Source organism: Ambystoma mexicanum, chromosome 9 (genome assembly GCF_040938575.1).
Source record: "Ambystoma mexicanum isolate Mex_15411 chromosome 9, UKY_AmexF1_1, whole genome shotgun sequence".
Taxonomy (NCBI): Eukaryota; Metazoa; Chordata; class Amphibia; order Caudata; family Ambystomatidae; genus Ambystoma; species Ambystoma mexicanum.
The window spans coordinates 860,677,007-860,702,912 of record NC_090931.1 but is presented as its reverse complement, the minus strand read 5'-3'; the positions used below and the strand labels follow the sequence as shown (position 1 = coordinate 860,702,912).

The following is a 25,906-nucleotide window of genomic DNA, read 5'->3' as shown; positions in this document are numbered from 1 at the left end:
AACAATGCACTAATTGGAGGGTGCCTGGGGGAAAAACGGGCACATATCATCTTGTATGCTTTCAAACTAATCCTCCTCCTCTTCTTCCTATTGCAGTGGTGGATAAACCAACTCAGATGCAAGTAACTGATGTTCAGGACCACAGCATCAAGGTCCGCTGGATGCCTTCCTCTACCCCAGTCACGGGTTACAGAGTCACCAGCGCCCCCAGAAGTGGTGTGGGTCCCACTGTGTCGCACGTTGTGCCCCCCGGTAAGCGCTCCTGGACCATGTTTTCCAGCCCAGCTTCTTTTTGCTGTCTGAAGCTGCATGCAATTTCCCAGGTCAATGAGGCCACCAAAATCTAGAGTACCTGTGCGTGTAGATTTTTAATCCTGCTACATCCCTTGATCTTCAGTAGAATAAATGGGGATATGTCCTATGCATACGTTTTAAATTGTGAAATGTAATTACTAAAGACTAGACAATATTTGGTAGCACAAAAGTGACCATTGCTTCAGCACACTTAACCCACTTTACAATTTGTATTCTGTAGAATTGTAATTGTGGTTGCATCATAGAGCTTTACAAAAGATTGGTAACCAAAATAAATTGGCGGATTGGGGGCAAATAATGTATTGCATTCAGAAGAATTGGAAATAACCACGAGGAGGGAAGCTAGAGAATAAGTGGAACAAGTAGGAGAAAGCTGGCACAAAGTTCAGGAGCAAATGCACAGGGTGCTAATGGGAAAAAGATAGAAATTAGGGGGCAGGGTGGCAAGTAAACATAGCTGAAAAAAGGTGACGAGCAGGAGCTAAACCATGAATACATTGTAAACCATACAGAGGTAACTAATGAAGAATGGCGGGCAAAATAAGCAATCCAAAGGAAGCTACGGAAGGAGAAGGGCCAACATGGTGGAATCAAATCGAATAGCTGCTGAAGTCGTGAATTTAATGTGGAGATGGCTTAGAACAGAGGGTAAAAGTAGTGGGGCCACAGTAGTAAGTCATGAAAATATTACAATGACAACAATTTTAGGGGCAGGCAACCTAAAGGGGTGAAACGTGTGGCCGTTGTAAAGCAGAAGCAAGGAGCTTTGTGGGGTAAAAGGGATTGAAGGACACCAATATTTGAGCATGGGGGAGGAGGAGCAAGTCAGGCAGGAAGACATTAGAATGGTGGAACAGCAGTGAAAAGGACCAGGAAAGGAAAGCCTTTCGTGTTTGGATGAGTGGCTGTGACCAAGCTTTCACCCTTTAATAGCATGGGGATGGTGAAATGGGGAAGTTGATCGGTAAATGAGACTGGATTTGAGCCTTGCTATAAACCGCACTTCAAGCCAAAAGGATTATTTGTAAAGAGAGAGTATTTGAGGGCAGGAGATGGGAAGGTAGAGGTGCAGAACCATGAACACAAAAACGTGAGTCGAGCGAACAGTCGCTTGGGGGGCGTGTTGAGGCCATTGGCCACCAGCAGAGCAGATTCAATCGAGTGGGAAGGGCAGAGCCAGATTAAAGTGAGGGTAGAGAGTCCACGAAGAGTGATAGTTGAGACTGAGTGTCTTGCTCAATGAGCTTAGAAAGCAGGGGAAGAAGAGCAATGGGATAGAAGCTCAAAGGGAGAGCCAGATCAATTGGGGGGGGGGGGGGTTTAAGAATTGGAAAAATACTTGGTGAGCTTAGATGAGTCGGAAGCTGAGGAAGGAGCACAAAGTAGCAACCAATTAAGAGAAAATTAAGAGGGTGGGAAGGAACTGAAAGATTTATTAATGTTTAGTGTGAAGGGAGTGAAGTTCAGAAAAGTCAGCCCAAGAAGGTGGTTCCTGCCAATATCCTTAATGTTTTTTTTTTTCTCTCAAACTTAGCTTTTCCTGGTAGCCTGTGTGAGAGTGCTTGGATGCCTACGGGTCATGGCTCCAAACTATCAACAAATTGCAAAGCAAATTTAAGTTGCCCGTGAGAAAGGGTTAACCAAAGTGTGTAGGCTTGCATGAGGAAACAAAAGGCAGAAGGTGATGGCATGAGTATTAAGGCAGAATTCCTATTTTAGAGAGTAGCCCCTTTTTTGGGGCTGATACTGCTTTCACTCCTAATCCACTAGTTTCTTGTTTCCTTGATCTTTTATTGGCCAGAGGGACTTCATCAGAAGTCCCTCTGCCATTATGCCCCTTTATATCTTGCACCCCAGATACTGAGCACTTTAGAGGCAACCCAATAACACACTGCATCTCTGGATCCTTTTTGGTAGCCATTTGGGTTTTTTAATTCTGCTCTGTATTGTGGCTTTCCTTTGTCAAGGTGGCCTCAATGTTCGTTCCAACCACATGAGCTCATTGAGGCCACAATGGCAGCATCTAATAAGTTACTTACTGGTTTTGGCACATTATAGGTCGCTGGAATATCTTTCACTTCCTGTGGGTGTGGCTAAGTGGCAGTCCTACTTAAGCAATATGACCCGAGCGGCGGGGGCATTACTGACTCAGGTAATGCCCCGGGGCATGTTGCTACTTTTCCCCAGATCATTCTAGAACCACTGGTAGCCAGTGCAGTGCTCCCTTCCATCAGTGTGGCGCACTGCCAGGTCCCTCATCCGAAATACCACTTGTAGCCATTGAAATGGCTAGTGTTTTTTTGTTCTTGGGTTGCCTTCAGCGCCGCCCCCGCACCTCCCAACCATCATGCTCTCCTACCCCCGAGGCTAGTGCGCCTACATTGGAAGCTCCAGCAACAGTTTCCCGGGTCCTTGCAGTTTTCGGCTACTGGTTAAATGTGTCCCCTGCACCTCTACGGCTTGACTGCTCCTGTTCTGTGTAGCTTTCGGTTTGCATCTAGTTTTGTCCCATGAGAATTGCACCCATAGTAAAGTTATCATCTGCAGGACTATGATTTGTGTCGATGCTTACAGCAGGAATTTACAACATTTGGCTCTCTGCATGTTTTGGACTTCAACTCCAGTCAGCCCTAGCCGGTATAGTCCATTGTGAGGGATCATGGGAGCCGTAGTACAAAACATTCTTTTTGCAATTCTATATAAAGAATAGTTTTCAAAACATAAGTGTGGTGTTTGTAGCCCTGCACTTTTTCCTCTGCCCTGAAGAGTAAAGCCTTGATTGCTGAGCTCCTTTTCTCCCTTGGAGAGCAGCGTGTGTGAGGCTGCTTGAAACTAGAGTAAATCCTAACTGGGTGGGACAAAAATACATTTAACAATGCTAAATTTAGCAATGCTGCATAATACTAATTGGGCACCCCACGATGCTGGTTGGTTGCCACCCCTGCCCCCCCCCCCCCCAGACACGTGGCAAATCTGTCGAACCAAACCAGGGCCTGTATGCCATAGTCGGATATCTTTGTTTGCACCCTCAAACAAGGAGTAAAACCATGGTCCCGTGACTAATATAGGTCCTGAAAAGGGGTTCTGTCTGGTGGCTCTGAAATCACGCAGCCATGAGGTAGTGTCTGGGGCAATGCTCTGTGCAGCAGTAGGGGACACTCTGTCAGGAAAGTGCACAATGACTTGACTTGTGCACTGCTGAGATGTCCTACTAGCGCATCGCACCGGTTTCTACGCTTTAATGCTGGTTTCAGCACAGCGGTCCTCTCTTGCAGCACAGCAAGCTATTGCTGACCAGGTCAGGTTTACATATGTCTTGCCTAGAAAAGCTGCTTGGTACGTACGAATCTCGGGTAGTTTCCTGTTGTGATCTCAGCTGTTTTCTGTGCAGATGGTGGCAGTTCTAGGGATAACACTCTGGTATCGAAAGTATGCGTGAGGAGCGGTTTCTGAAGGATGCGGTTGATGTCATTTTCGGTTTGAATGTGGTTGATTTCAGTATGTAGACCCTTGCAATGACTGGGTGGCTGGAGGGCGAAGGAGTGCATTTATGTTCTGCTCCTTTTAATCACATTAGTATGGCTGGCTTCAGTTCTGGAATGTAACTTCAGTTATGCCATGGCAGTAAATCTCATCTATTCATGTGAACTGAAAGTTCTATGCCGATAACATTTTGGTTAAACGTTTTCCAGATCAAACGGAAATGACCATTGAGGGCCTGCAGCCAACGGTGGAGTATGTGGTTAGCGTTTATGCCCAAGGCAAGAACGGGGAGAGCCAGCCATTGGTTGAAACTGCAGTTACCAGTATGTATATTCATCTGACTTTTCTTTCCTACTTCCCCAATTGCATGGGTGTTCGGCGAGGTATAGCGTAGGAGAGGCATTGGCCTAGTGCTGTATAATGCATTAGTTAGTTATTGGTGGTCAACTGCTGAGCCTCAAAGGTTGAAAGCCAGAATGCGCTACATCCGATGAGTTAGGTTGCCAGTTTTCCGATGCGACAACAGCCCATTGCTCTTCGTGGTAGTCAACCTGGAATCGAGACCTAAACTAACATTCTGTAATGCCATGGAGGTGATCTTAGAAATTGCAGGGTGCAAGTGCTTTTGTTAATTTTGCTTTTAATTGACCTTCTGTAATACATGAGATGGTGTCAGTATACTCTTTTCCTCCTGATTGGTGTGTGCTGCGAGTAGTCTTAATAGTTAGCAGAGCTCTAAGCCTACCTAAGCTAATATGAAATAAAGTGCTTGTAAAGATGACCCAATCATGCAAATGACCTCTGGTAGAAACCATGCATTATTTTTTTGCCGACACTTAAAAACCAGTTGCAATGTAAATTTGATGTGGAGCTCAAATTATCCCCTTGCTCTTTCGCAAGCCTGAATTGTGCGTGGTTGTGACTCTTTGATAAATGATGGTGTATATTGTGATGTGATGCCACAAACATTATTTTTCTCGCCCATGGATTTTTTTTTTCTGGACCCGATTTGCTCCTATAATTCAAAAGCTTTTCCATGTGAACGAAATGGAAAAAATGCCTAACAATTCGGCTGGTTGTCACAAGGTCATTTGCAGTATTGGATTTATAATATGCTTGAAATCAAAATGAATATGAAAATAAAAATAGCCATGCTTTTGATCTTTTTGCTATTGCAAACCTTTCTCCTTACCCAAAACCTTTCCACTGCTTCTTGCTTTCGCTTCTAATTTCTCATCGTTAATTTGCCTAACAGACATTGATCGCCCCAAAGGCCTGGCATTCACCGAGGTGGATGTCGATTCCATCAAATTTGCTTGGGAAAGCCCCGAGGGGCAGGTTACCAAGTATAGGGTGACCTACTCGAGCCCAGAGGATGGGATCCATGAGCTAGCCCCGGCGCCAAAAGGGGATGATGACAGTGCGCAACTGCACGGCCTCCGACCTGGTGCAGAGTACACAGTTAGTGTTGTGGCGTTGCACGACGACATGGAAAGTCAGCCGCTGATAGGAACGCAGGTTACAGGTATACTTTTAATTGTCATGCTGGTCCTGAGGCGGGACCTAAATGTTTACGTCTGTCCTTCTCCATCCAGTTTTCAGCCAGACCCTCCAGCATATAGTAAAGTATTTTCATTGGACAGTATTTTTAACATTTCAAGTAAATGATCCATTTGGACAGATGAAGGTCCTCATTAGATGACCGGATTTAAATTTGGCAGCCTACATGTTTTGCTTTCCACATGGCATTGAGTTGAGCACAATGTGAGATACAGGGCGTCCTAATTTAGGAGTGGTCTATAGGAAAATGCCACTCGCAACCCCTGCGTGCCGCCCCCCCCCCCCCCCTGGGAACCGAATCAGTTTTGTTACTGTACTATGCTCTGGAGGGCTGTCTGTTCACTAGATATCGTGCATGTTTTCATTTTAAGGCTTCATGGGTATGGTAGTTTTTGTGGTCATTATTGAATTAACAGAAGAGCTGATTAAAATAATCGCTACTCTGTAACCTCCAAATTGGACCCAGTCACCCAGCCTTATGTGACATTTACTAATTGCAATGGTCTAGATGTGTTTGGTCAGATGTCTGTCATGTTGGCTGGTATTACTCAATAAATATCCTGCTCTGTTGAAAGTGCAGGTTTTATGCTATCTTGAGGCATGTAAATGATAGTAAACTTACCAGACTACCTGCCTTTCTGACCATGGAAGTTGTCATTTGCACTGTGGAATAAAATGGCTCCAACTTAGTGAGCTTTTCAATTCGTGTTCAATAACCACTTCCACAAAAGCAGAAAAACTGAGCGCGAGCATGCTAGTTTTAATAGCAACTGATAAGTGTATTCACTGGGCAAAAGTGCCACATCACCTTGCTCACAACAGACATGACTGCTTTTCCTCTCTGGTGCGTGTGTATATAAATCTAAAACCACTGAATATTTTAGTAAGCCTTTTGGTATGCGAATCCCTCAATTGTACATGTAACATGCCCTCTATGCCGGCTATTGCTGACTCTGCTTTTCTGGAGTGGTGGAAGCACTCCAGATGCATCTTTCATGACTTCAGGTTCTCCAGAAATAACACCAAAGAAGTTGGTTTGATTGTCGGAAACCTTGTACTGTCGTATCTTCCCTCGACCTTTCACGATTTGTTTTGTCTGTCATCTCTCTGGTCCTCTTGCTCAACCTTGGTAAATCCTTCCCGTTTATAGCTATTCCTCCTCCAACAAACCTGCGGTTTCCACAAATTACCCCAACTGGTGTGACGGTGACTTGGCATGCTCCCAATGTGCAGTTAACGGGCTACCGTGTGAGAGTTAATCCCAAGGAGAAAACTGGGCCCATGAAGGAGATCAACCTGTCACCAGACAGCACCTCGGCCATAGTGACTGGGTTGATGGTAAGCCATGTGTATATACTCACTGAAATAATGTGTCCGCTTTGCTTCCTGGTCTGAGTAAGTATTTGCCATACCTTCATAAGGTTAAATGTCATTTAAGTACACTAATTGCAGTGTTAATTTTGGTTGCAATTATATACTGTAGGGATTTATTTTAAAAAAAAATTATTTTAACTAATAAAGGTTACCTTTTAAGCATAGTCCTGAAAGATAATTTGTAGGTCTACCTGGTGCAAAGCCTATTGCCTCAAATTGAATTGCCACAACGTAATACTACGATAGGCATGTCCCTGATTTTAATGGACCGCAGCAGACTCTGGTTTACAGTATTTCAGCCGTGCTAAATGGGTGCACAGCGTATGATGGTCGTGCTCCGGTTCTGAGATTTGCTGTGGCTGCTGCTATTGCAGCTCCAACCGATTGAGGTTTCTGGAAGGATACATGCTGGCATAAATGAGCGCCATGCTCTTGCTGCGCGCGCACACACACTTTGTTTTAATACTGATCAAAATGAAGTATGGAATTCAGCCAGCCGTTTGGGAGCAGGGCTGTGCTGCTGGATCAACATGGGTTAAGGCGACGTTCTGGATGCATTGGTGCAAGTCTATAAGTTTTGTTTTGCATCAAGATATATTTAGTGTGCATATGTTGGTTTAGACCTTGGGCCATACTGTTTTTTGACCACCAGCCCTAACCTAAGTGTTCCACTTGGGCCTGGTTTTCAGTCTGTTTTGTGCACTGCTGCAGTGTTTTGATCTTGTGGCGGCCCGTTTCCACAACCTGTCCTTGTCTTTGGATCTTGCACACAGATGCCTCCTAATACCCTTGCAGCATCTATTGCTTCATTAGCTTTTGCTTTTCGTTTGGGACATTAGCCAGACAATTGCTTTTCTTTACTTCGTTAATTAACCTTTTTTACTTTAATCTCTGGAAGAAATTAAACTAAACTTTGCCTATTTGTAGGTGGCAACCAAATATGAAGTCCATGTATATGCTCTGAAGGACTCCCTGACCAGCCGGCCTGCTCAGGGCATCGTGGCTACACAAGAAAGTGAGTGGTCGAACAGCTTTGACTTGCATTTTTTCAGTCTATGGTGTTCAAAGCAGCACCAGTGATGGTCTTCATCGTTAATGGGGTGTTTAAAAGACCAATTGGCTTTTTTTGGGGTGCCTAATTCAAACCCCATTTTATGGTCCCTGGGGTTGCCAAGGAGTACTGTTTGTAAGCACTTCCTCGGTCTCCAATGTAACCCTTGCCAATTAGCCTGGTTCCCATCCAAGTTTGTCTCCTAGTCTTCTGTGTTGAACAGCTTAATCTAATAAGCCCACACCTGCCTAGGAGCAACATTCTTTTAACCTCATATTAGTCAAACTATAAACTGCTTTCCTATTCATGAACTTACAGCCTGCGTAGTGGCAAGATCTGCTGGACAGGTAGTGTAATTAAAGTGAATCTACTCTTGTGGCTTCAACTCCCTTCACCGAATATGCTGGTTAGGGCTGATGCCATATGGGAGTTGTACAGCCAAGCATCTGGAGGGCTACACAATCTAAGTGGCCATAAGCACACCGTCCTTAACTTATGGGGGAGGGAGCAGTTAACCAAATGTGACCTATGGAAAGTACAATCTCTTTTTGCAAGGAACATCTCAATGAAAACTAGGTTTTAGTGCTGGCTTTTCAAAGTTAGCCATTGTCCATATCAAGGCGACTAATTTCAGAACCGTATTTTCATGATGCTCTGTTAAACATGTAACATACCAAAGCAGTTAAAAATGTAAGCCCTGAACCATCCCCTTCCCCCCCGCCCCCCACTACTACGTAATGATGTCCTTTGCACAATGGCACTCTGCTCTCACTCATTTGTTCAGCACGAATTATACAATCTGTGGTGGCGGGGTGGGCGGTGGGCGGTGGGTGGGTTGGTTGGGGGGTGGCTTGGGGGATGGGGTGGGGATAATGGGAGCGGGGTCTGTATAGAAGGAAGCTCCATTTCAAATGTTTTTTGTGTGCTTGTAGTTTAACTGTAGATGTTTTATTAACCACTTACTGCAGATGTCAGTCCGCCCCGTAGACCCCGCGTCACTGATGTCACAGAAACCACAGTCACAATCACGTGGCGCACAAAGACCGAGACGATCACTGGGTTCCAAATTGATGCTATTCCATCAGGTGGCCAGAACCCTGTCCAGAGGACCATCAGCCCAGACATCCGCACCTACACAATCACAGGCAAGTGTTTTCTCAATAGTTGCTAGCATTCAGAAATCGCACATTGCCTTCTATCCCCAGCTCACGGATCTATACTGCCTGCGTGACCAGTGGGGTTGGGTCCATTTTCTGGTAATGGGAGCAGACTTAAGAGCCGCTGCAGAGGTACCTTTGCATGTGATCTTTCTGCACCCCACGGTACGTCCCAGGAGCCTTCAAGCCTCAATACTCTAGTTGGTGTGAGGTGGATCAGATCTGCTTTGTAGTTGAGGGAATAAAGCCTTGCCTTTGTAGAGATGGGTGTGGTGGTTTCTTTTGTGGGTGGGGAAGATGTGTAGTAAATCCCACTACTTCTTTCCCTACAGGCTTGCAGCCAGGTACAGACTACAAAATCAACATTTACACCTTAAACGAGAATGCTCGCAGCTCTCCAGTAACTATTGATGTAACCACAGGTAATGACTAATTTTCTCCTAACCTTCTTATCAAAGCCTCCTTTACTCCAGATGCTTGTCGCAGCTATATTCATGTCAGCAAATGATAGGGTGTAAAACGCACCTTCCACCCACCCCGCCATAGCTGCCAATTTGCCATCTGCACCGAGAAGGAAAGTAAATGATATTTTGGTCTTTCATAGCATGACTTCTGCATTTTTGGTCCGCCTCTTTCTCTGAAAGGGGAGAGTTGGAGTCAGCTGTGCTACGAGTCACTGCAGTCGATCTGATGTAAACCGAAAAATGTGTGGGGGCAGACTAGTGGCAGAGGTGGTTGTTCTGCCTGGCACCAGTTGCAACCAGGATTGACACTCCAGCCCAATGGTTTGAGCAGTCTGGTTGGAGGAATGTAATCCTAGATCACTGGTGATGTTTCTGTCACTGCTATAACTCGCCCTATCCTTCACGCCTCCAACAGGCATCATGGCTTCAACTTCTTGCAGACCACTGAACCGCCATGTATTTGGAATTTTCTAGAAGGTTAGGTGATCAAGTTCCATAGTATGTACATTTGTGTTTCACTTGAAGTGTTCCTGTTTTGGCCTTTCTCCTTACCAAACCATAAAACCAATGAAGTATTAGGACGCGGTGACCTCAGAATGTTAACTTCGTCTCTCCTTTGTTTTTGTCTGCAGCTGTTGACTCTCCTTCAAACCTGAGATTCTTGACTACCACCAGCAACTCCCTATTGTTTACATGGCAAGCCCCTCGCTCACGGTTAAGTGGATACATCATAAAGTATGAGAAACCTGGAGGACCAGTTAGGGAAGTGGTCCCACGCCCTCATGCAGGTGCCACAGAAGCCACAATCACAAGTAAGCACTCGTGGGTGGCAAAGCGTGCATTATGTGACCAAATGTGAGGGGGAGCAGATTTGGTTTTATGGTATTCTAGTGTTTTTATGGTTGCAGGACAAATTATGTGCATGCCTTGATCAAAGTGAACATTAAGATTGGCACATAATTGGCATTTAAGTAGTAGGGTACAGAAGTAGTGGGGGGAAATATTGTTATATAAAACCTGGCCACCCGCCTTGATTTTCAAACCAATTCCTGGCAGAATGTTATGGTTTTGAAGAGAATCATTTAGCCAATTAAACGCCTTTTCACATCAAGCCTTGCCTGGTTTAGAAAGAGCATCTGAGTGTTTGCTTCTTTGCTGTGGGAGTGGACCTGGTCCGGCGTGCTCACTTTGGCATGTCCCTTAAGATCCTGTCAACTCTTCTATTACGGCTAATGCCTAAATGTCCAGTTGAATTCCGTCCCATGTCTAATGTGGCACCAATACTATATTTTCTGAAAACATGACTTGAACTGGCAGATTTTCTTAGGATCCCACTGGTAAATTTTGGGACTAATAATTCCTAGTTTACGTCATGGCTGGTGGTTGAGAATTTTGTATTGACACTTGCTGCCCATCCTTATGATCAGCACATATGTTTCTATTAGTGTCAGATGGTGGCTGCACAGGAGTTGGGCACATGCTTTAAGCTGGATCTAGGGAAAGAAGAGGCAGGCTGTAGGTGAAATTAAATGAACGGTGAAGCGACCGCTCTGCCTTTATTGTGGTTAAATGCATCCATTATGAACTTCAAAATGAATGGCTCTTAATTTGATGTTTCATGCACGTGTTTGTCATGTGGTTGTTCAGGAGCTGTCCCACAGGCTCACTTTATTGGGTTTATTTCTTTCAACCAGATTTGGAACCAGGAACAGAGTACACCATTTATATATTTGCTGTTAGGAGCAACCAGAAGAGTGAACCGCTGATCGGGCGCAAAAGGACAGGTAAAACTTGTCTGGCAATTGGTGCATCACGACTTAGTTGAATGCCGATGTGAAGGGGGTCTGTGTGGGTACTAAAAGCAATGTTTTAGACTGTGCACCGCTACCACTACCCAGGGCAGTCTGAAACGAGCCCCCCTTGCCCTTTATAGCAGGCAAGGACTAGACACTATTGCCAGCTTTAAACCTCTTCCAAGCACCAATGCCTCCAGGGTGGCACACTGTTTATCCCCTGGGGTTCGTATTTGGGAATGAGGATGGGCTTATCGCACTTGGCAGGCAAGGAGTATGTTATTTCTGTTAACCAGTGAAAAATGGTCACGAGGGCAGTCTCCGTTTGCCGGTCTTGGATGCGGTTATTTGCTTTCATAAAGGCAAAGTACTTTGTAAACCACACTTTCCATACAATGCAACCCCTAGCTCAAGTGTGGAGTTGACAATACTTTAAAATTGGCCCCCCTGTCCAAATACATGGTATAATACAATGAGGAGCAAATCAACCCATTCTTCCAAGACCTGCAGAATAGCACCCTACACATTTTTTATTTAATTGTTTACTATGCAAGGCCTTCAGAAATGCGTTAACCATGGAGGTTTAAAGCGCATTCCAGTTATTCGAAGGCAGTTTAACATTGGGGAGGCCAGCATAACTGTTGCTTTATTTCTGCGAATATGCCAGCCTGTTAGCAGACTGGGAATATGCTAGTCTGTTAGCAGACTGGTGTACTACAGAAGTAGGGTAGTTACCCCAGTTGTGTTGTAAAGTAAGCCTGTGGTCGTCACCACCGTTTCACCAAATAAGTTTAAATAATGTCAGCACCAGGCTACTTGTACACTTTGGATAGTGCAGCCGAAAAGGCATTTCCTACAGGCCCGCCCCCACATGCCTGAATGAAACTTGGTCAGATGTGCCTATATTTTTCCAGTGCATTGTGAACTTTTCCCAAAGGGTTGCCTGTATATTCTGTAAATCTATAGTACTTTGATGGTTGGGGGATCTAGTTTACAGCTTAAACCTTAAGTAGGGGGTGCTTCGAGTCTATGCTTCTAGACTCCATTTCACCATAATTCATATGTGCCGATTTGCAGAAAGCTCTTGCACAGGGGTGTAATTGGAATGATGGTGGCTTCTTGCTAAGGCTCTGTTCCATAAGCTTGGCCTACTGATGGCCCACCAATGTCCATGTTTGTCTGACTAATGCAGCTTTTTGCCGCAGCCAATCAGCTTTGCTTTTTTTTTTGCTTCTAACCCCTTCTTTGGCTAGATGAGCTTCCCCGGCTGGTTACATTGCCACACCCTGGCCAACAAGGCCAAGACATCCTAGATGTGCCCACTTTAGTGGAGAACACGCCTTTCATCTCCCAGACAAGCTTTGACAATGGGAACGGTATCCAACTTCCAGGCACCAGCGGTCAGCAGAGTATCAGCCACCAGGGGCAGCAGAATTTCGAAGAACATGGCTTTAGGCGGCCCGTTCAACCGACAACAGCCACCCCAGTGAAGCCGGGGTACCAGACACCAGAACAGCACACACCCGGCAGGTACACCCCCGGGCAGTACACACCAACCATTCGAGAAGATATTGAACTAGCCAGCTTCCCTCGGCGTGAAATTGACATGGACCGGCCCACCTCCCATAACTTTGGTCCACAACGTGTCGACCGAGGTCAGGAAGCTCAGACCACCATCTCCTGGAAGCCCCTGCTGGAGACCACGGAGTACCTCATAACTTGTAATCCTGTTGACCACGAGGAAACCACTCAGCAGGTAAGTCTAAATTCAGTGAATGACTGTCTTTGTATTTGGTTTATGGTGGGCTTGCCCAGTGTCATATGGCCACTTTACAACAGGTGCACCTGGTTTTATACTGATGCAAAATTAATTTCTTCTCGTAGAATTTGCATTTTTGTACATGTATTGAATACAAGCAGTCTAGCTGCTTCTGAAGTTGTCTTTTTAATCTTTTACACAGACGTTGAGCACCCTACCAGCAGTTCATGCTGGCTTTGTGTTTTCTCTGCCTCTTTACTAAGGGAATCTACACTATACAGACACTGAGCACAGTTGGTTATCACTGGAAGCAACAGACCAATATGGGTGGCAGGTGGGGCCAATGTCTATGCAAGACCTTCGAGTCCATTAACTGTATTTACTCGTCAATTCAATCTTGGATGGCCACCAATATTCTAGCTCTGAACAATAACAAAACCGAACTGCTGATTGTGGGCTCAGGTCAACGGCAAAAAAGCTGCACGTGTTGATTGCAGGCTGTACTGTTGCAGTAGCTCACTGCATCAAAACATTGGGAGTCTACAGTGCTTCTCAGCTCCCCATGAAGAACCATATCTCCAGTTTCATATGTCACGAGGCGCTGAGGCAGATGAGTCTATTCCTTTCTGAAGCAAATGGATCTCTTGGCTTCAGCTCTCATGAACTCCAGACTGGATTATTGCTACATGTTAGTTTAAATGATTCAGAACAGGGCAGCGAGAGGAGTTTGTGATCCTGCTTTTCAAGGCCACAAACCGCTAGTTAGACGCTCCTTGTTTTGGCTGGCTGTGAAACACAGCGTTTCGCATACAATCCTTACCTTGACTCTCAAATGTCAGTCTGGCAAGGCCCCCTTGATACCTGATGGATCGACTGAAGGCTGCTCATCTTCGGTCTAACAATGTGAGGGAGATCGGAAAAAAACTGCATCTCTCCTGCACAAGTCTTCATTGGCTCCCGGTTGCTGCACGGATTAAATTCAAATCCCTATGCATCATCCACAAGGCGTTCTGGCCTCTCTGGGACCACACTATCTTCAACGTTATCTTAGTAAATGCCTCTTCCCCCCCACCACCCCCCCTCCCCCGACCACTACACTCCTCTGGCTCTGTGCGTAAAGCATTTAGCTAAACAGAGAGCAGGTGGTTTGCTTTCCTCAGCTGGCTCCCTCCTATGGAAAAGCCTCGTCCTCTGCGCCTTGAACAGGATCTTCTAAAATTCTGGAAGCTCCTGAAGACTCCTTTACCTCCATTTCTCCCTTGCTAATCCCACAGTTGCTGCAATTGGCGTCCTAGGCATCCTCTGGGACCTGACCTCCCGCATCCAGATAGCACAGCTCCTGCCTATCTGCACTTACACCCTCTGCCCTGGTGGCTCGCACGTGGCTCCTGGCCGTGTAGCACTCAACATTCCTAACACTTCATCTGTGGTTCACCCATGAGCTCAGACTCATCGCCACTTAACCCTTCTTCCTTGCTGCACTTGCTCCTTTTGAATACTCGGAAGGCATAGTAGTTTCAACCTGTCTTCCTCTCTTCCCCCACTGCTCTTGTATATTGTGTTTTTTAATTATGTATTTCCCACACCTCCTCCCCCCTCCCTTTCCCTGTGGGTGTATTGAAACAGTATTTTCTTTTTGTATAAGCGCCTCACGGGCAAAAAAATAAGTAGTGTGGGCCCCGAAGCCTGGAACGCACTTCTGTCCTTGACGTCCATTACCGCTTTGGCCTTAGCCAATTCCTGTCTTAAATAACTACTTAATCTGCCACTGATTGACCATTCCAAGCATGGCTTGCCTTGTTTTATGTGCTCCCTGAGGCCTATGGGTGTGCAGCGCCATACACAAAATTAGTAATAATAGTTCATTGGCTCCTGATGTAGCAAAAACTATAACCCAGTGCTAAATGCACTTTAGGACCACACTTATAGTGATGTCGTTTTTTTTTATTGTCCTGCAACAGTATACTCATGTGCCTTAAATCGTAAGCAATATGAATTTAATTTTAGCACACATGCATGTAGTTGGTATGTTAGACTTTTGTTTAAGCTACATTGTGTCTGCAGGATGAGGCCCTCATATGAACAACATTGCATTCTTTGATCCTGACTCCTTGATTTGCCATTGGCGTGGGTTAGTCTTAGAGTAACTCTTTTGATGCCCCACGCAAAAAGCCTAGAGTAAAAATAGGGTGTCCACCAAGTTGGACCAATTGGTGGGGGTGGATGGTCTGGTACCAAGCATGAGTCCCAGGAAAAACAAAACTACATATACTGCAAAAAAATAAATATATAGACCTTACTTTAGCATCTCATTATAAAAGCCGTTCTCTCTCTGGTTTAAACATGGTAACTGGAGATTCCGTCACTCAGACAGAGCTAACCTAACAAGTATGTACTAGGCTTTGGAGCTTTAGATGGGAGAGAAGGAAGGGGTTAAAACCTAAAATGGGCCAACCTAACTGACTGTAGTGTTGGTCTAGCAGTCCTGTATTCGTCCCAGGTCACAAATCGCAATAATGTAACCCCATTACTTCCTATAGTATGAGTGTGCTGCCGGCCTTCATTCTATTAATATCTAGAAGAGAACAGTGATGCCTTCCAAAATTACAGGGTTTGTTCTCAAAACCTCAGGCACCGGACTATAGGGAAATGTCTCCATTTGGGCAAGTTCAACGTTCCTAATGAAGTTAAATCAATATTTTAAAAGTCATAAGAGCATGGGGTTAGATCCCAATAGGTATGCTAAACTTAGCCCGCAGGTGGGGCTCACAGCCGGAGGCACCCAACCACTGCCGCAGGAAAAGTCAGTCCAGAAATCAAGAATTGGGCCAGGAAGAGCTGCTTGCAGAGTGGAGAACAAGACCCACTCGTAACCATGAATGCCACCATAAAAAGTTGTGCCTGGGTCGCATTCAAAGCGCCACTGCTCATGGACCATGGGGACCCCCTGTGAATGGAGCCAAATGCACATTGTGGACCCAGGGAACGGCCACAGTGCTGGTTCGCCTGATGTGAGCACTGATCAAGCATATGCTGGTGAGTTTAGGTCAGTCATTCCAACCAGCAAGGACAATACGAAGCGAGGGGAATATCCCTGCATGGGATTCCTCCAGCGAGAACTAGGATTCCAGGACAAAGGAGCCAGGGTCCAGTCTGTATGGTCCCACCAGGAACTTCAGCAAGAATATGGAATGGATCTGAGGAATACAGAGTCTCCCACTGAGATGATTTTCACTTCACACAGGGCAGTGGTATTCAGACTTCATTTTTTTATATTGAACCCCAGTCGAGTCAAAATATTGTCTGGGTCCACCCCACTGCTTATGTTTTTTATTAAAAGCTGCCACCCCTTTAAAAAAAAAAAAAAATCCCTGCATGCGCCCCACCCTCCCACTGGACATCCTTTGCGCCCCCCCCCCCCAGACCACAGACCTTTCCGGCTGGCCTAAACCAGCCCTCAATACCTCCAACTAGGCACGCAGCCCTTAGTTGCCAGCCTATCATGCTATTCCAAAAAACTAGACTGTCATTTCAACACTGGCTTTGTATTGTGAAGTCTGGGGGAGGGTGGGGATCCAGGTAAACTCTAACCAAGCTGTCTTTGTGTGCTTGGGATCAGTCCATATTAGAAAAACCTGCATCTCCAATATGCCTTGTGATATTTAGCACCTGGTCCTTGTCTTTGAGAGCCTGGTGAACAATCTACCAGAAGCTACCCAGGCCAACTGATGTACAGATTCTGTTAATTGGGGCAATCTATAAATAAACATTGCCCCCCATCTTCACCATTTAAATCAAAAAGGTTCATGAATGGGCAAATTGATATGTTGGCTTCATAAATCTCAACTGCGACCAATTTACTCCACAAACCTTCATGGTGATCACCCTGGGGCCAATATGGGGTGCTTAAGATCATGGTACAGGTGTGTTCTTTTCTCTTAGCACCTTACCTTAGTTTTTGAGTTCTGTCCCTTTGACGCATCTCCAGGTTGGACCGGGGCCTTGTACATTCACTCGAGATACAGCCCTGTACATAGGATAACGGCATTAAGGGGCTAGTGTGCTTCAAACAAATGTCATGCCTTCTTTGGGAGTGCCTCGTGGAGGAACCCCCAATTGCCATTCTGAGAGGTGATGCTTCTTTCGGCCGCTTTCCTGTGATGCATTGTTTCAAATTAGTTTACAGTGCCTGGCTCCTCCTCCAGCGCCACATTGACTGGTCTGACCCGAGGAGCAACATACACCATCATCGTGGAGGCTGTGAAGGGCAAGAACAAGCACAAGGTTCTGCAGGAGCTGGTCACGGTTACAAATGCTGGTAAGAACACCTTGCTCAATGTGGTAGCAAGACTATGCAGCACACACTCCTTGGTGCACCTGAGCTGGCCAGAAGTATGCAGCCTTCAGAAGGGAGGCAGACTTGTTGGTTGTTAGGTAGTCCTATACAAACCTGATGCTGAAGGAGATGTGATAGACTAGTCTGCTTTCAAAAATTTTCCATTGGCAATGTTCACCTTTCAATAGTTTGCATCTTTCTTTTTCTTCTCTTCCTTTTAGTTCACCACATTTGTAGCTGTACATTTCGTTTTATGTCCTAATACTCTAAAAAGTGCAGGTCATTTACTTTGGTGTTTTAATACAACAGACACATAGTTTATATGCCAATGTCGTGGCCAATAGACATTAGGGTGTATAGTGATGTGGGTCTTTATCCAAATGGGGAAAGGTGATGTGGTGTGTTCCAGTGATGTGTCCCTTTGTGTTGGCCTGGTCATGACTATTTTCCTGTTTTTTTATTTTTTAAGTGCCTGAAGGCGGTTTACTGCAGCCAGCGGAGGACACTTGCTACGACATCACCACCAGCTCCTCCTATGCTATAGGGCAGGAGTGGGAGCGCATGTCTGAATCTGGCTTTAAGCTGTGGTGTAGGTGCTTGGGCTTGGGCAGCGGACACTTCCGGTGTGATTCATCCAGTGAGTTTACTTGCCCTCTGCTTGCATATTTTGACTCTCCTGCATGCACTGTATAGCAATTCAGAAGACGCTGCCTGTCAAAGTGCTTTGGTTCCTTGCTTAACAGGGGACCTGGCCACTGTAGCAAGTGATGGGGGGGGGGGGGGTGGTGGGGCAGTTTGATGTTACTATTTGGTACTCCAGTGGGTACAGGGTGAATGATTAGTCCACTGTCCCCTCTGGAACTTCTCCCTCCCCTGGCCCCCAGAATTTCTGCTTCCCCCTACACTCCACCTGTAGTTTCATGGGTGTGTATTGTAGGTGCAGTGCTCTGTTGGTTCCCTGCAAATCCCATACATTAGTGCCTATGCACAGAATTAAGTGATTTCTCTTGTGTTATTGCCTGATCTGGGCAGTCTGGGTAATCGCAGCATATACGACTCCTGGGCAGGGGTTGGTGTTCATAAAATGCATGTTTTGGATCAGTGGCGTGATAAATGTTACTTACGTTTTACTGTTAATGTAACTGCTAACATTTGTTATTGCTTTGAACTTTGAGGGTTGTTGGTTTGCCTCATGTTATGCTTTTGTTGCATTTTGGTTGCCCAAGGTCACTTTTATTTCTCCTAACCTAGAATGGTGCCACGACAGTGGCTCGAACTACCGAATCGGTGAGAAATGGGATCGCCGGGCAGACGGTGGACAGATGATGAGCTGCACCTGCCTTGGGAATGGGAAGGGCGAGTTCAAGTGTGAACCACGTATGTATGACCTTGATTCATCCACTGATGGTTTCGTTCTCCCCCTCCTATGAAATGCCCACAACCATGGATACCACCATAAACAATGTGAACGAGTAGTTGTCTGCCTCTATATATTCTTCTTGAAACTGCATTCAATTTGGTGGTGCTGCTTGGTTTTGCATGGATATTTCCATGTCCCTCGACAGGGCACTTTACTACATGATTTGATTGCTTTGCAGATGTTTTTGACCATCAATTGATGGCCATATTGGATAGTAATCTGTGTGAAACTCCACCGAAGTTGATTTTAGTATAATGTGATCATGCGATCATGCTCTGCTTGGCTGCTGCTTGTTTCGTGTTGATCATGCAGTTTTCAAGACTGGATCTTGGGAGATGATGACTGTCCCGTCTGTAGTTCAGTTGATGGTCTTGTGACTCCAAAGCATACGACTCCTGGCGATGGAGTGGACTTGTAACCAAATGGGCATGAAGACGGTACTCTTGGCAAGAGGTGCTTTTGCTCCACCCCCCCCTCCCATATTGTTTACTTTCCTGTGAGACCCGATTGAAACACTTGTGTATAGGCGCGTTTATAAATGCCATAATCATATATCTTGATTCTATGATCTGTACCGAAACCTCTCAAGGCAAGTTTGACCATGTTCCCTGTAAAAGCAGTCTCGCATATTGGATGTATGGCCCCCACTGGTTGATGGCAGTCTACACTGAAGGAGTGCGGTATCGGCTTGATTTACCCTGCTGGGATCCCCTGTGCAACAGTTGTGCTTTATTACAGCAAGTGTGGGATATGGATGTAAGTCTAAATGGTCATGGAAGGAATCCAGCCTATATGGGAAGACTGTACTGACCAGCACTGGGTTTGACTGGTTGAGTCAGTGGATAGTTTGAACTGCATGTGAAAGACCACTGGAAAATGTGCCCAAGTTTGGAAGCCGAATTCACTTTCAAACTTTTTGCAGCCCACAATTCCTTCTTTAACTGGAGAATCTGTAGTCTTATGTTGTGGAACAGATGACCTTGGTAAAGAGGACCCAAACTTTTAGGCTCTACCAGTCTTCATATTGCCACAAAGCCCATTTGATTTCATGACGAGCCTCTCCCAGTATATGGAGTCTGGTCGCCTGTTCTTAGACTCTTGCTATGCATCCCTACATGAACTATCATAAAGCGACTAGAGAAGTGCACAACTAGAAGACTGGTACGAGGCTGAGCCGGAGGCACCACAGACGTAACAAGCAAACCAACTAACGTAAATGTTGGGCTTTTAAAAGAAATCTCTGGCCCTAACAACTGAATCTGATGGCTTGTAAATGGACCAATGTGACTGCAATGTCTGCCTCCATATAGGTAAACCTCTTCCCAGTGGTCCACAATAGCCAGTGGCTACTCTGCAGCAAAGCTAGTGTGGATTTTATCAAAACTTGCAATGGTGCTGCATCACCATGGACCGCTTACAACCAGTTTGTCCTCACCATTGTGAGGAGCCAAAGAGTTGGCTACTAGTTGCCGAATACATTGATCAGAGTCTGTCGTCCTCCTGCATTCTGAACTTGCTAGAGGCACCTTCGTTTCGAGCTGTCGCCCCTTTAATATTGGGCCCATCGTTCATGTTCTGGATGTCACCGCAGCAGTACCACTCTTGCTCAACCACTTGTAAACTGGCCCTTCTCCCAATGCTGCCGATAAGCTACTTGCTCCTGGTTAATTGGCTGGTAGCTCGTGGTGTCCTGTATCCAAAGTTGATAACGAAATTACCTCCTTTTTGACTTTGGAGATTATACTCCGGACTCTAGGGCAGAAAAAACAGATTATGCCTCCCTTTGGTAAGCAAAACCCAGAGGGTTTCTCATCTTTCGTCGATGCATTCACTTGGAGACTAGTCCCTATAGATTGATGGCTAATTACAGAAAGCTCTGATCAATCCCACAGTCCAATTCAGGGTCCAAGGCACATGTTTGATAATGGTGTCTTGTTGTATATGGTTCAACGGAGACGAGTAGTGCAGGGGGTAGGGGGATGGGGGTTCTATTTCAGACTTGTATATCTCCACCCCTTCAACTGTAAATTAAATGTACATATGATAGGGTAGTGATCCTGGGGTACAGGGACCGTTAATATATAGCATTTGGTGAGCGGGCACGGTTTCCCATAGCAGTAGTCCCTTAATGGCCCTTGTGTAGTCACTGGTTAATGATGGCTGCGGCAGCAATTTTCTGATTGGAGAAAGATTGTTTATTCCTTGCAGGTCCCCTTTTATAAAATCTTTTGGGATTTGCAAGTCGCCACCACAAAGTGGTGTGTACCAGGTAAACCTGGAAACCAGTGCCATACATTGGTACAGGTTTTCTGAGGTTTGGGAGCTCATGACAACCGGAACCAAATGGATGTCTGGGATTCACTCCAGACACCATGTCTTTTTACAGGAATGTTTGAATGTGATGATTGTTGGCTGATAGATGTTTGAATGATGCAGAGCCTGGATGCAGGCTAGGGGTGTCTAGCTCCCAAGATCTATAGGAGTATTTGCACCATACATTAGCCCCTTTTACCAAGGAGTGACAAAGGATCTTCTCCAGCATTAGAAGGTGAAGTGCTGCTGGAACCTGTACACTCCAGCCCCCACGCCATCAGAGGGGAGCCACATTTTGTGCTTCCTTCAATTTATTTGGCGAGAGGTCCTACTCTTCTCGGGGGACTCTGGGTCCATTGCTTCCCCGAGAGACTATGCCAAGGATCAGCCAGCTAGTTTTGGACAAACTCTGATCAGGCTAAGTCTGCATAGTCCATAGTGAGGGGATCATGGGATTTGTAGTTCAGGACATCTGGTGAGCCACGCGTTGCAGGTGAGCAGATTTTAGAATCATCACTTGCTAAAGCTATATCACGTTTATATTGTGGCATATGCTAAAGCTTTGACTGCTCTTCCCTGCTTACCCCCATAGATAAGGGTAACCTACTAAAAGCCCCTCCCTCCCATCCGCTATGTATTTGACTGGTATTTAAAACTATTTAAAATGTGCACTTTAATTGGAAGTCACTATGACCTGCAGTAAATTTCTTGTCCATTTTTTTATTCTTTCTTTAGATGATGAAACCTGCTTTGACGATGGGAAAATGTATCGTGTGGGCGAGCAGTGGCAGAAGGAATATCTTGGCGCCATCTGTTCGTGTACCTGTTATGGTGGGCAGAAGGTATGCTGGATTACTCTAGAGGGTTGCAGATGTCCATCTGTGCACCACCATTGCACCTATGCAAATGTTCAAGGCACTCGTGGTCTCCTGGTATGCTAGAAGGCACCCACACTCACGTGCTGCTTTTTGTTTGAAGCTTTTGTTCTTTCATTGTAGTACCATTAGGTGGCATCAGTACTGCAAATGGTCTGCTAGTTAACTTTCCAGACTACTTTTGAAGATGGCACATTTTTCAGTTACGTCTTACGGGAAGTGCAGTGTTGGGATTGTTTTGGATGGTTTTAATGTAAATGTGGTGATCACAGTTGAAATGTCCTAGCTTGAGTCTACTGGTAAAATTTACTAATTTGGGGGTTAATCTGGATCTTCTAAAGATGGCAGTAGGACTGATCTGAGATTATGTTTCAGAAGGTTTTCTTTGCTAATCGTATGTCACTTGCATTTTTCTTTCTGCTGAGTCTACCATTCCTACATTCCCCTACATTTAATAGTTTCTGTATTCGATTCCAGGGCTGGCGCTGTGACAACTGTCGCAGACCTGGTGCTGATGTAACGCCCAATGTTGATGGTGTGGTCGGACAAACAATCTCTCACTTTGCACAGAGATATCAGCAGAACACAAACTTTGTAAGTAAATCATGGTGCCTGAATGTTCAATCTTGACTTGGGAGGGTTAAAGAGAGGAGGATCTGGCTGTTTAATGAAATGTGTTCCTAATGCACTTCAGGCAGAAGGTGGCATTTCCCAAATTACATTTTAAATGTGGATATCGGTCTTCAATTTGAGGGGGATGAATGTAGGTCTTGATGCCCGTTTTGGTAGGTGGGCCGAGCATAAACTGAGATTTAGATGCAACCTTGTGGGTGCAGTGTAAATTGCTGATTGGCAGAAGTCATTTTTAACCTGGCTTCCAATTGCCTAAACTGACATTGGTTTGAGTGTCCATAAAATCTGGTGAGGCTGGAATGTCTGTGGTACCATCTTTTACAACTTTCCCCATTCATGGCAATCCTAAACGGCGACTGTTTCATTAAAAGGGCAATTGGCTATTGTTGAACCCTGCCAGCTTGAGCAGTGTAGTCTCAAGTAAACGACTTGTTCATGTTTCTGATTCTGCTCACTTGTCTTTGTCTAAAATGTTGGGTTTCAGTGTAAACCTTTGTTGGAGTCGGCTAATTAACAGGGTGATTGTGTGCTCTTTTAAGCTTTGTCATATACAAAGCTCAAACTTCAAGACCCACCCACCAGGGCCTCCAATCTCCACCTACTCAACTTTCCATGCATCAGGCAAAAGAGATCAGGTGGTTCTAGTTAAAAGCTGGAAGGATTTACTGCTCAATCAGATCTGAACCTTCCTACTGGGCTGTTAAGTAAGTATTTGTAGAGTCCAACTGGTGTGGGACTTTACAATCCTTATTAGTATCCAGATCCTTATGATCTATTGGTACTAGATGTCACACCTTTTTAAAATAGGCCTGTACTACTCAAGTTGGTAGTGTGACTGAGCAGCCAGGTTATTTTAAGAGGGGTAATGTGAGATGTAGAGCTGTACAATGATGTACAATGAAATCAGTAAATCCAGGTATGCAAGTGAACACTTACAAAGTTGTAGTATAAATATGTATTTATTTCTGATGTTTGTTAATCTGCTTAGAATCACATGCTGTGCATAGGTCCGACATCCAGTGGTCACTGCGGAGTATTGCATTTTGTTTTTCGTAGTCGAAAAGGGGACGTCGACAAGGCGTGTCTGAAACACTATCCCTATAGTGACGTGCGTTGTACCCACAATCCCTCACGCGTCGAGGTCCCTCAGATTGTTTTTTTCCGCCCAGCTTCTGGTCGCCTTCACGCGGAGCTCCTCGAGAGACATTGCAACTCCTCGACCTTTGGTCGTTTTTTCTCTAATATTAATAATCCTTCCCTCGACGCAGTTGTAAGCTGTTCTCCGCCGAAAAGAATCTTCGACGGAGGGTCGAGCGGAAGGAATCCTTCGGCGCTGCCGAACACGTGGCCTGGCCTCGCAGGCCATATACAGTAGGGAGAGTGGGGTCGTGGGACATCTCTGGGTCTTTTCTGAGAATGCCTTTCCCTTTCCCCTTCCTTTCCCTTGGGGTGTTTATCGCGATTTATTGCCTCGGCTATGGAGAGGACACCGTTTAGGTTTTGCCCACTTTGTAAAGGCAAATTCACTTGGAAGGACAAGCACTCACGGTGTAACCGCTGCTTGCCCCTCGATCACAAGGAGGAAAGGTGCGCGGCTTGTCGGCTTCTTAAGCCTAAAACTCTAAAAGACCGAAGGGTTAAAAGGTGGGCGGCCTACGCGATGTCGAAGGCCGAAGGTTCACCCGCCGCTGCTACCACCAACAGTGACGAGGAACGCGATAACACGACCTCCGCTACGGAAGTCGAAACCCCCTCTAAGGAGCGCTTACACGCTTCGTCGTCTGTCCCCGGCCCCGACGGGCTCGGCTCACGCCCTGCTTATGGGGATGAACACCCCGGCGACACAGACGCACACAAAGATCCACATAAACACACAACCCACGGCTCTTCTTCGACGAAGTCGAAAAGACCTTCGGCGCCCAAGGAGACGCAGGTTCCACCGGCGGCCTCCTCGGACCGTTCGGGTTCGAAGCCCCTCTCGCAACCGCAGCCGCGACCTGCGACTGGGCTTTCGGCAAACAAGGGCGCTGCCACCAAACCATCGGCCGGTGCGCACCAACAGAAAGCGCAGACCGCCGTAGAGCGTTCGATACCCATAGCGTCAAACTCAAGCTTCCGCCGACAAACGAGTCGCCGACAAGCGAGTCGCGGATAGCTTAGCAAGGATCGCTGTAGCCGACGCCCAAAAGCGTACGCCGAAGATTACGTCGAGCGTTACGCATCAGTTAAAGGATACGCCGAAAAAGCCCGAAGGGAAGCAGGGACTACCCCCTTCAGTCAGGGAGTCTCCCGACTCACCTGAAGGTTTTTCGGAGGGCGACGGGACACTTTCCTCGACGCTTTGGGAGAGGTCGAGCCATTTCGAGTTAGATAACCCTATGTTTCCCCCGCCAGACCGCTCTGGGGTACCCCATGAAACAATGGAAAGACTCCACCTCTGTATGGAGAGGATGGAAAGGTTCATGACCACCCAGGCCTCTCAAACTCACAAGAGGACCAGAGAAGGGCCTCAGGAGGACCCCAGGGCCAAAAATCCAAGGCTAGTCGATCCCCAGCAGGACACAGCCTCAGACTTCCAAGATGTATATGACCTCACTGGGGAGGAGCAAGACTTCGAGGAGGAAGATGATTTCATGGACAATGAAGAACAGAACCAGGAGGAATGTCTGGAAGACAGAACAGACATTATAGAAGAAGGCTTCGGGGTTAACCCAGAAGAGGGACCTTCACACCCCTGGCAATCACCATCAGTGTATTCCGACACTGATGTCCTAAACCTAACTCCTCCGGACAATTCTCCAGTTAGGAACACGTCTCCAATTGACGATCAGCCCGCGTTCAATGCACTGTTGCGCAGAGCAGCAGCGCATTTCGAACTCGACACCGGGGAACTCTCTCCAGAATTGGACTTTGTAGAAAGAGTGATTAAAGAAAAACCCCCGGTCAGCCAGACCATTCCACTCCTCGCTTCAGTGAAGAGAAGGATCATACCTTCGCTGTCCACTCCCGCAATGATCAGAGGGGTCAATCCACGGATTGAAAAACTTTTCACTCCTTCACCCTCAGACCCCCTCTACATTAGGGGACATTCCATTCCGGATTCCCTAGTGGTATCTAATACTAGAAAGAGGGCAGGGGTACCACTTTCCACCAGTGAGGCACCCCCTGACAAGGAGGGCAAGAGGCTATATGCCCTTGCAAAAAGAGTTACTTCCTCGGCTGCCTTCTCAGCAAGAATTGCCAACAACAATTCATTGCTTGCAAGCTACGCAGACGCGCAGTGGGCCAAACTGCGAAAAGACGCCGAGGAAGCACCGGAGCCTTTACGTACGCGCCTACTGTCAACTATTGGCGAAGGAACCCAAGTGAACCA

General features: G+C 46.1%; 1 protein-coding gene across 7 annotated transcripts in view; it reads left to right on the top strand.

Moving 5' to 3' along the window:
- FN1 (fibronectin 1) overlaps positions 1-25,906 on the top strand; it is a 108,838-nt gene that overhangs the window by 75,148 nt on the left and 7,784 nt on the right. For 3 of the 7 annotated variants that reach the window (XM_069615941.1, XM_069615937.1, XM_069615936.1), the window contains 15 exons: positions 97-252; positions 4,008-4,121; positions 5,054-5,323; positions 6,509-6,696; positions 7,660-7,747; positions 8,752-8,928; positions 9,273-9,362; positions 10,037-10,216; positions 11,099-11,188; positions 12,451-12,953; positions 17,136-17,274; positions 17,762-17,929; positions 18,544-18,669; positions 21,761-21,867; positions 22,378-22,494. In XM_069615941.1, the coding sequence (XP_069472042.1) occupies positions 97-252; positions 4,008-4,121; positions 5,054-5,323; positions 6,509-6,696; positions 7,660-7,747; positions 8,752-8,928; positions 9,273-9,362; positions 10,037-10,216; positions 11,099-11,188; positions 12,451-12,953; positions 17,136-17,274; positions 17,762-17,929; positions 18,544-18,669; positions 21,761-21,867; positions 22,378-22,494 (2,513 nt within the window). The remainder of the gene's footprint in view (positions 1-96; positions 253-4,007; positions 4,122-5,053; positions 5,324-6,508; positions 6,697-7,659; positions 7,748-8,751; positions 8,929-9,272; positions 9,363-10,036; positions 10,217-11,098; positions 11,189-12,450; positions 12,954-17,135; positions 17,275-17,761; positions 17,930-18,543; positions 18,670-21,760; positions 21,868-22,377; positions 22,495-25,906) is intronic. The other 4 variants (XM_069615942.1, XM_069615940.1, XM_069615939.1 and 1 more) reach the window with 2 other exon arrangements.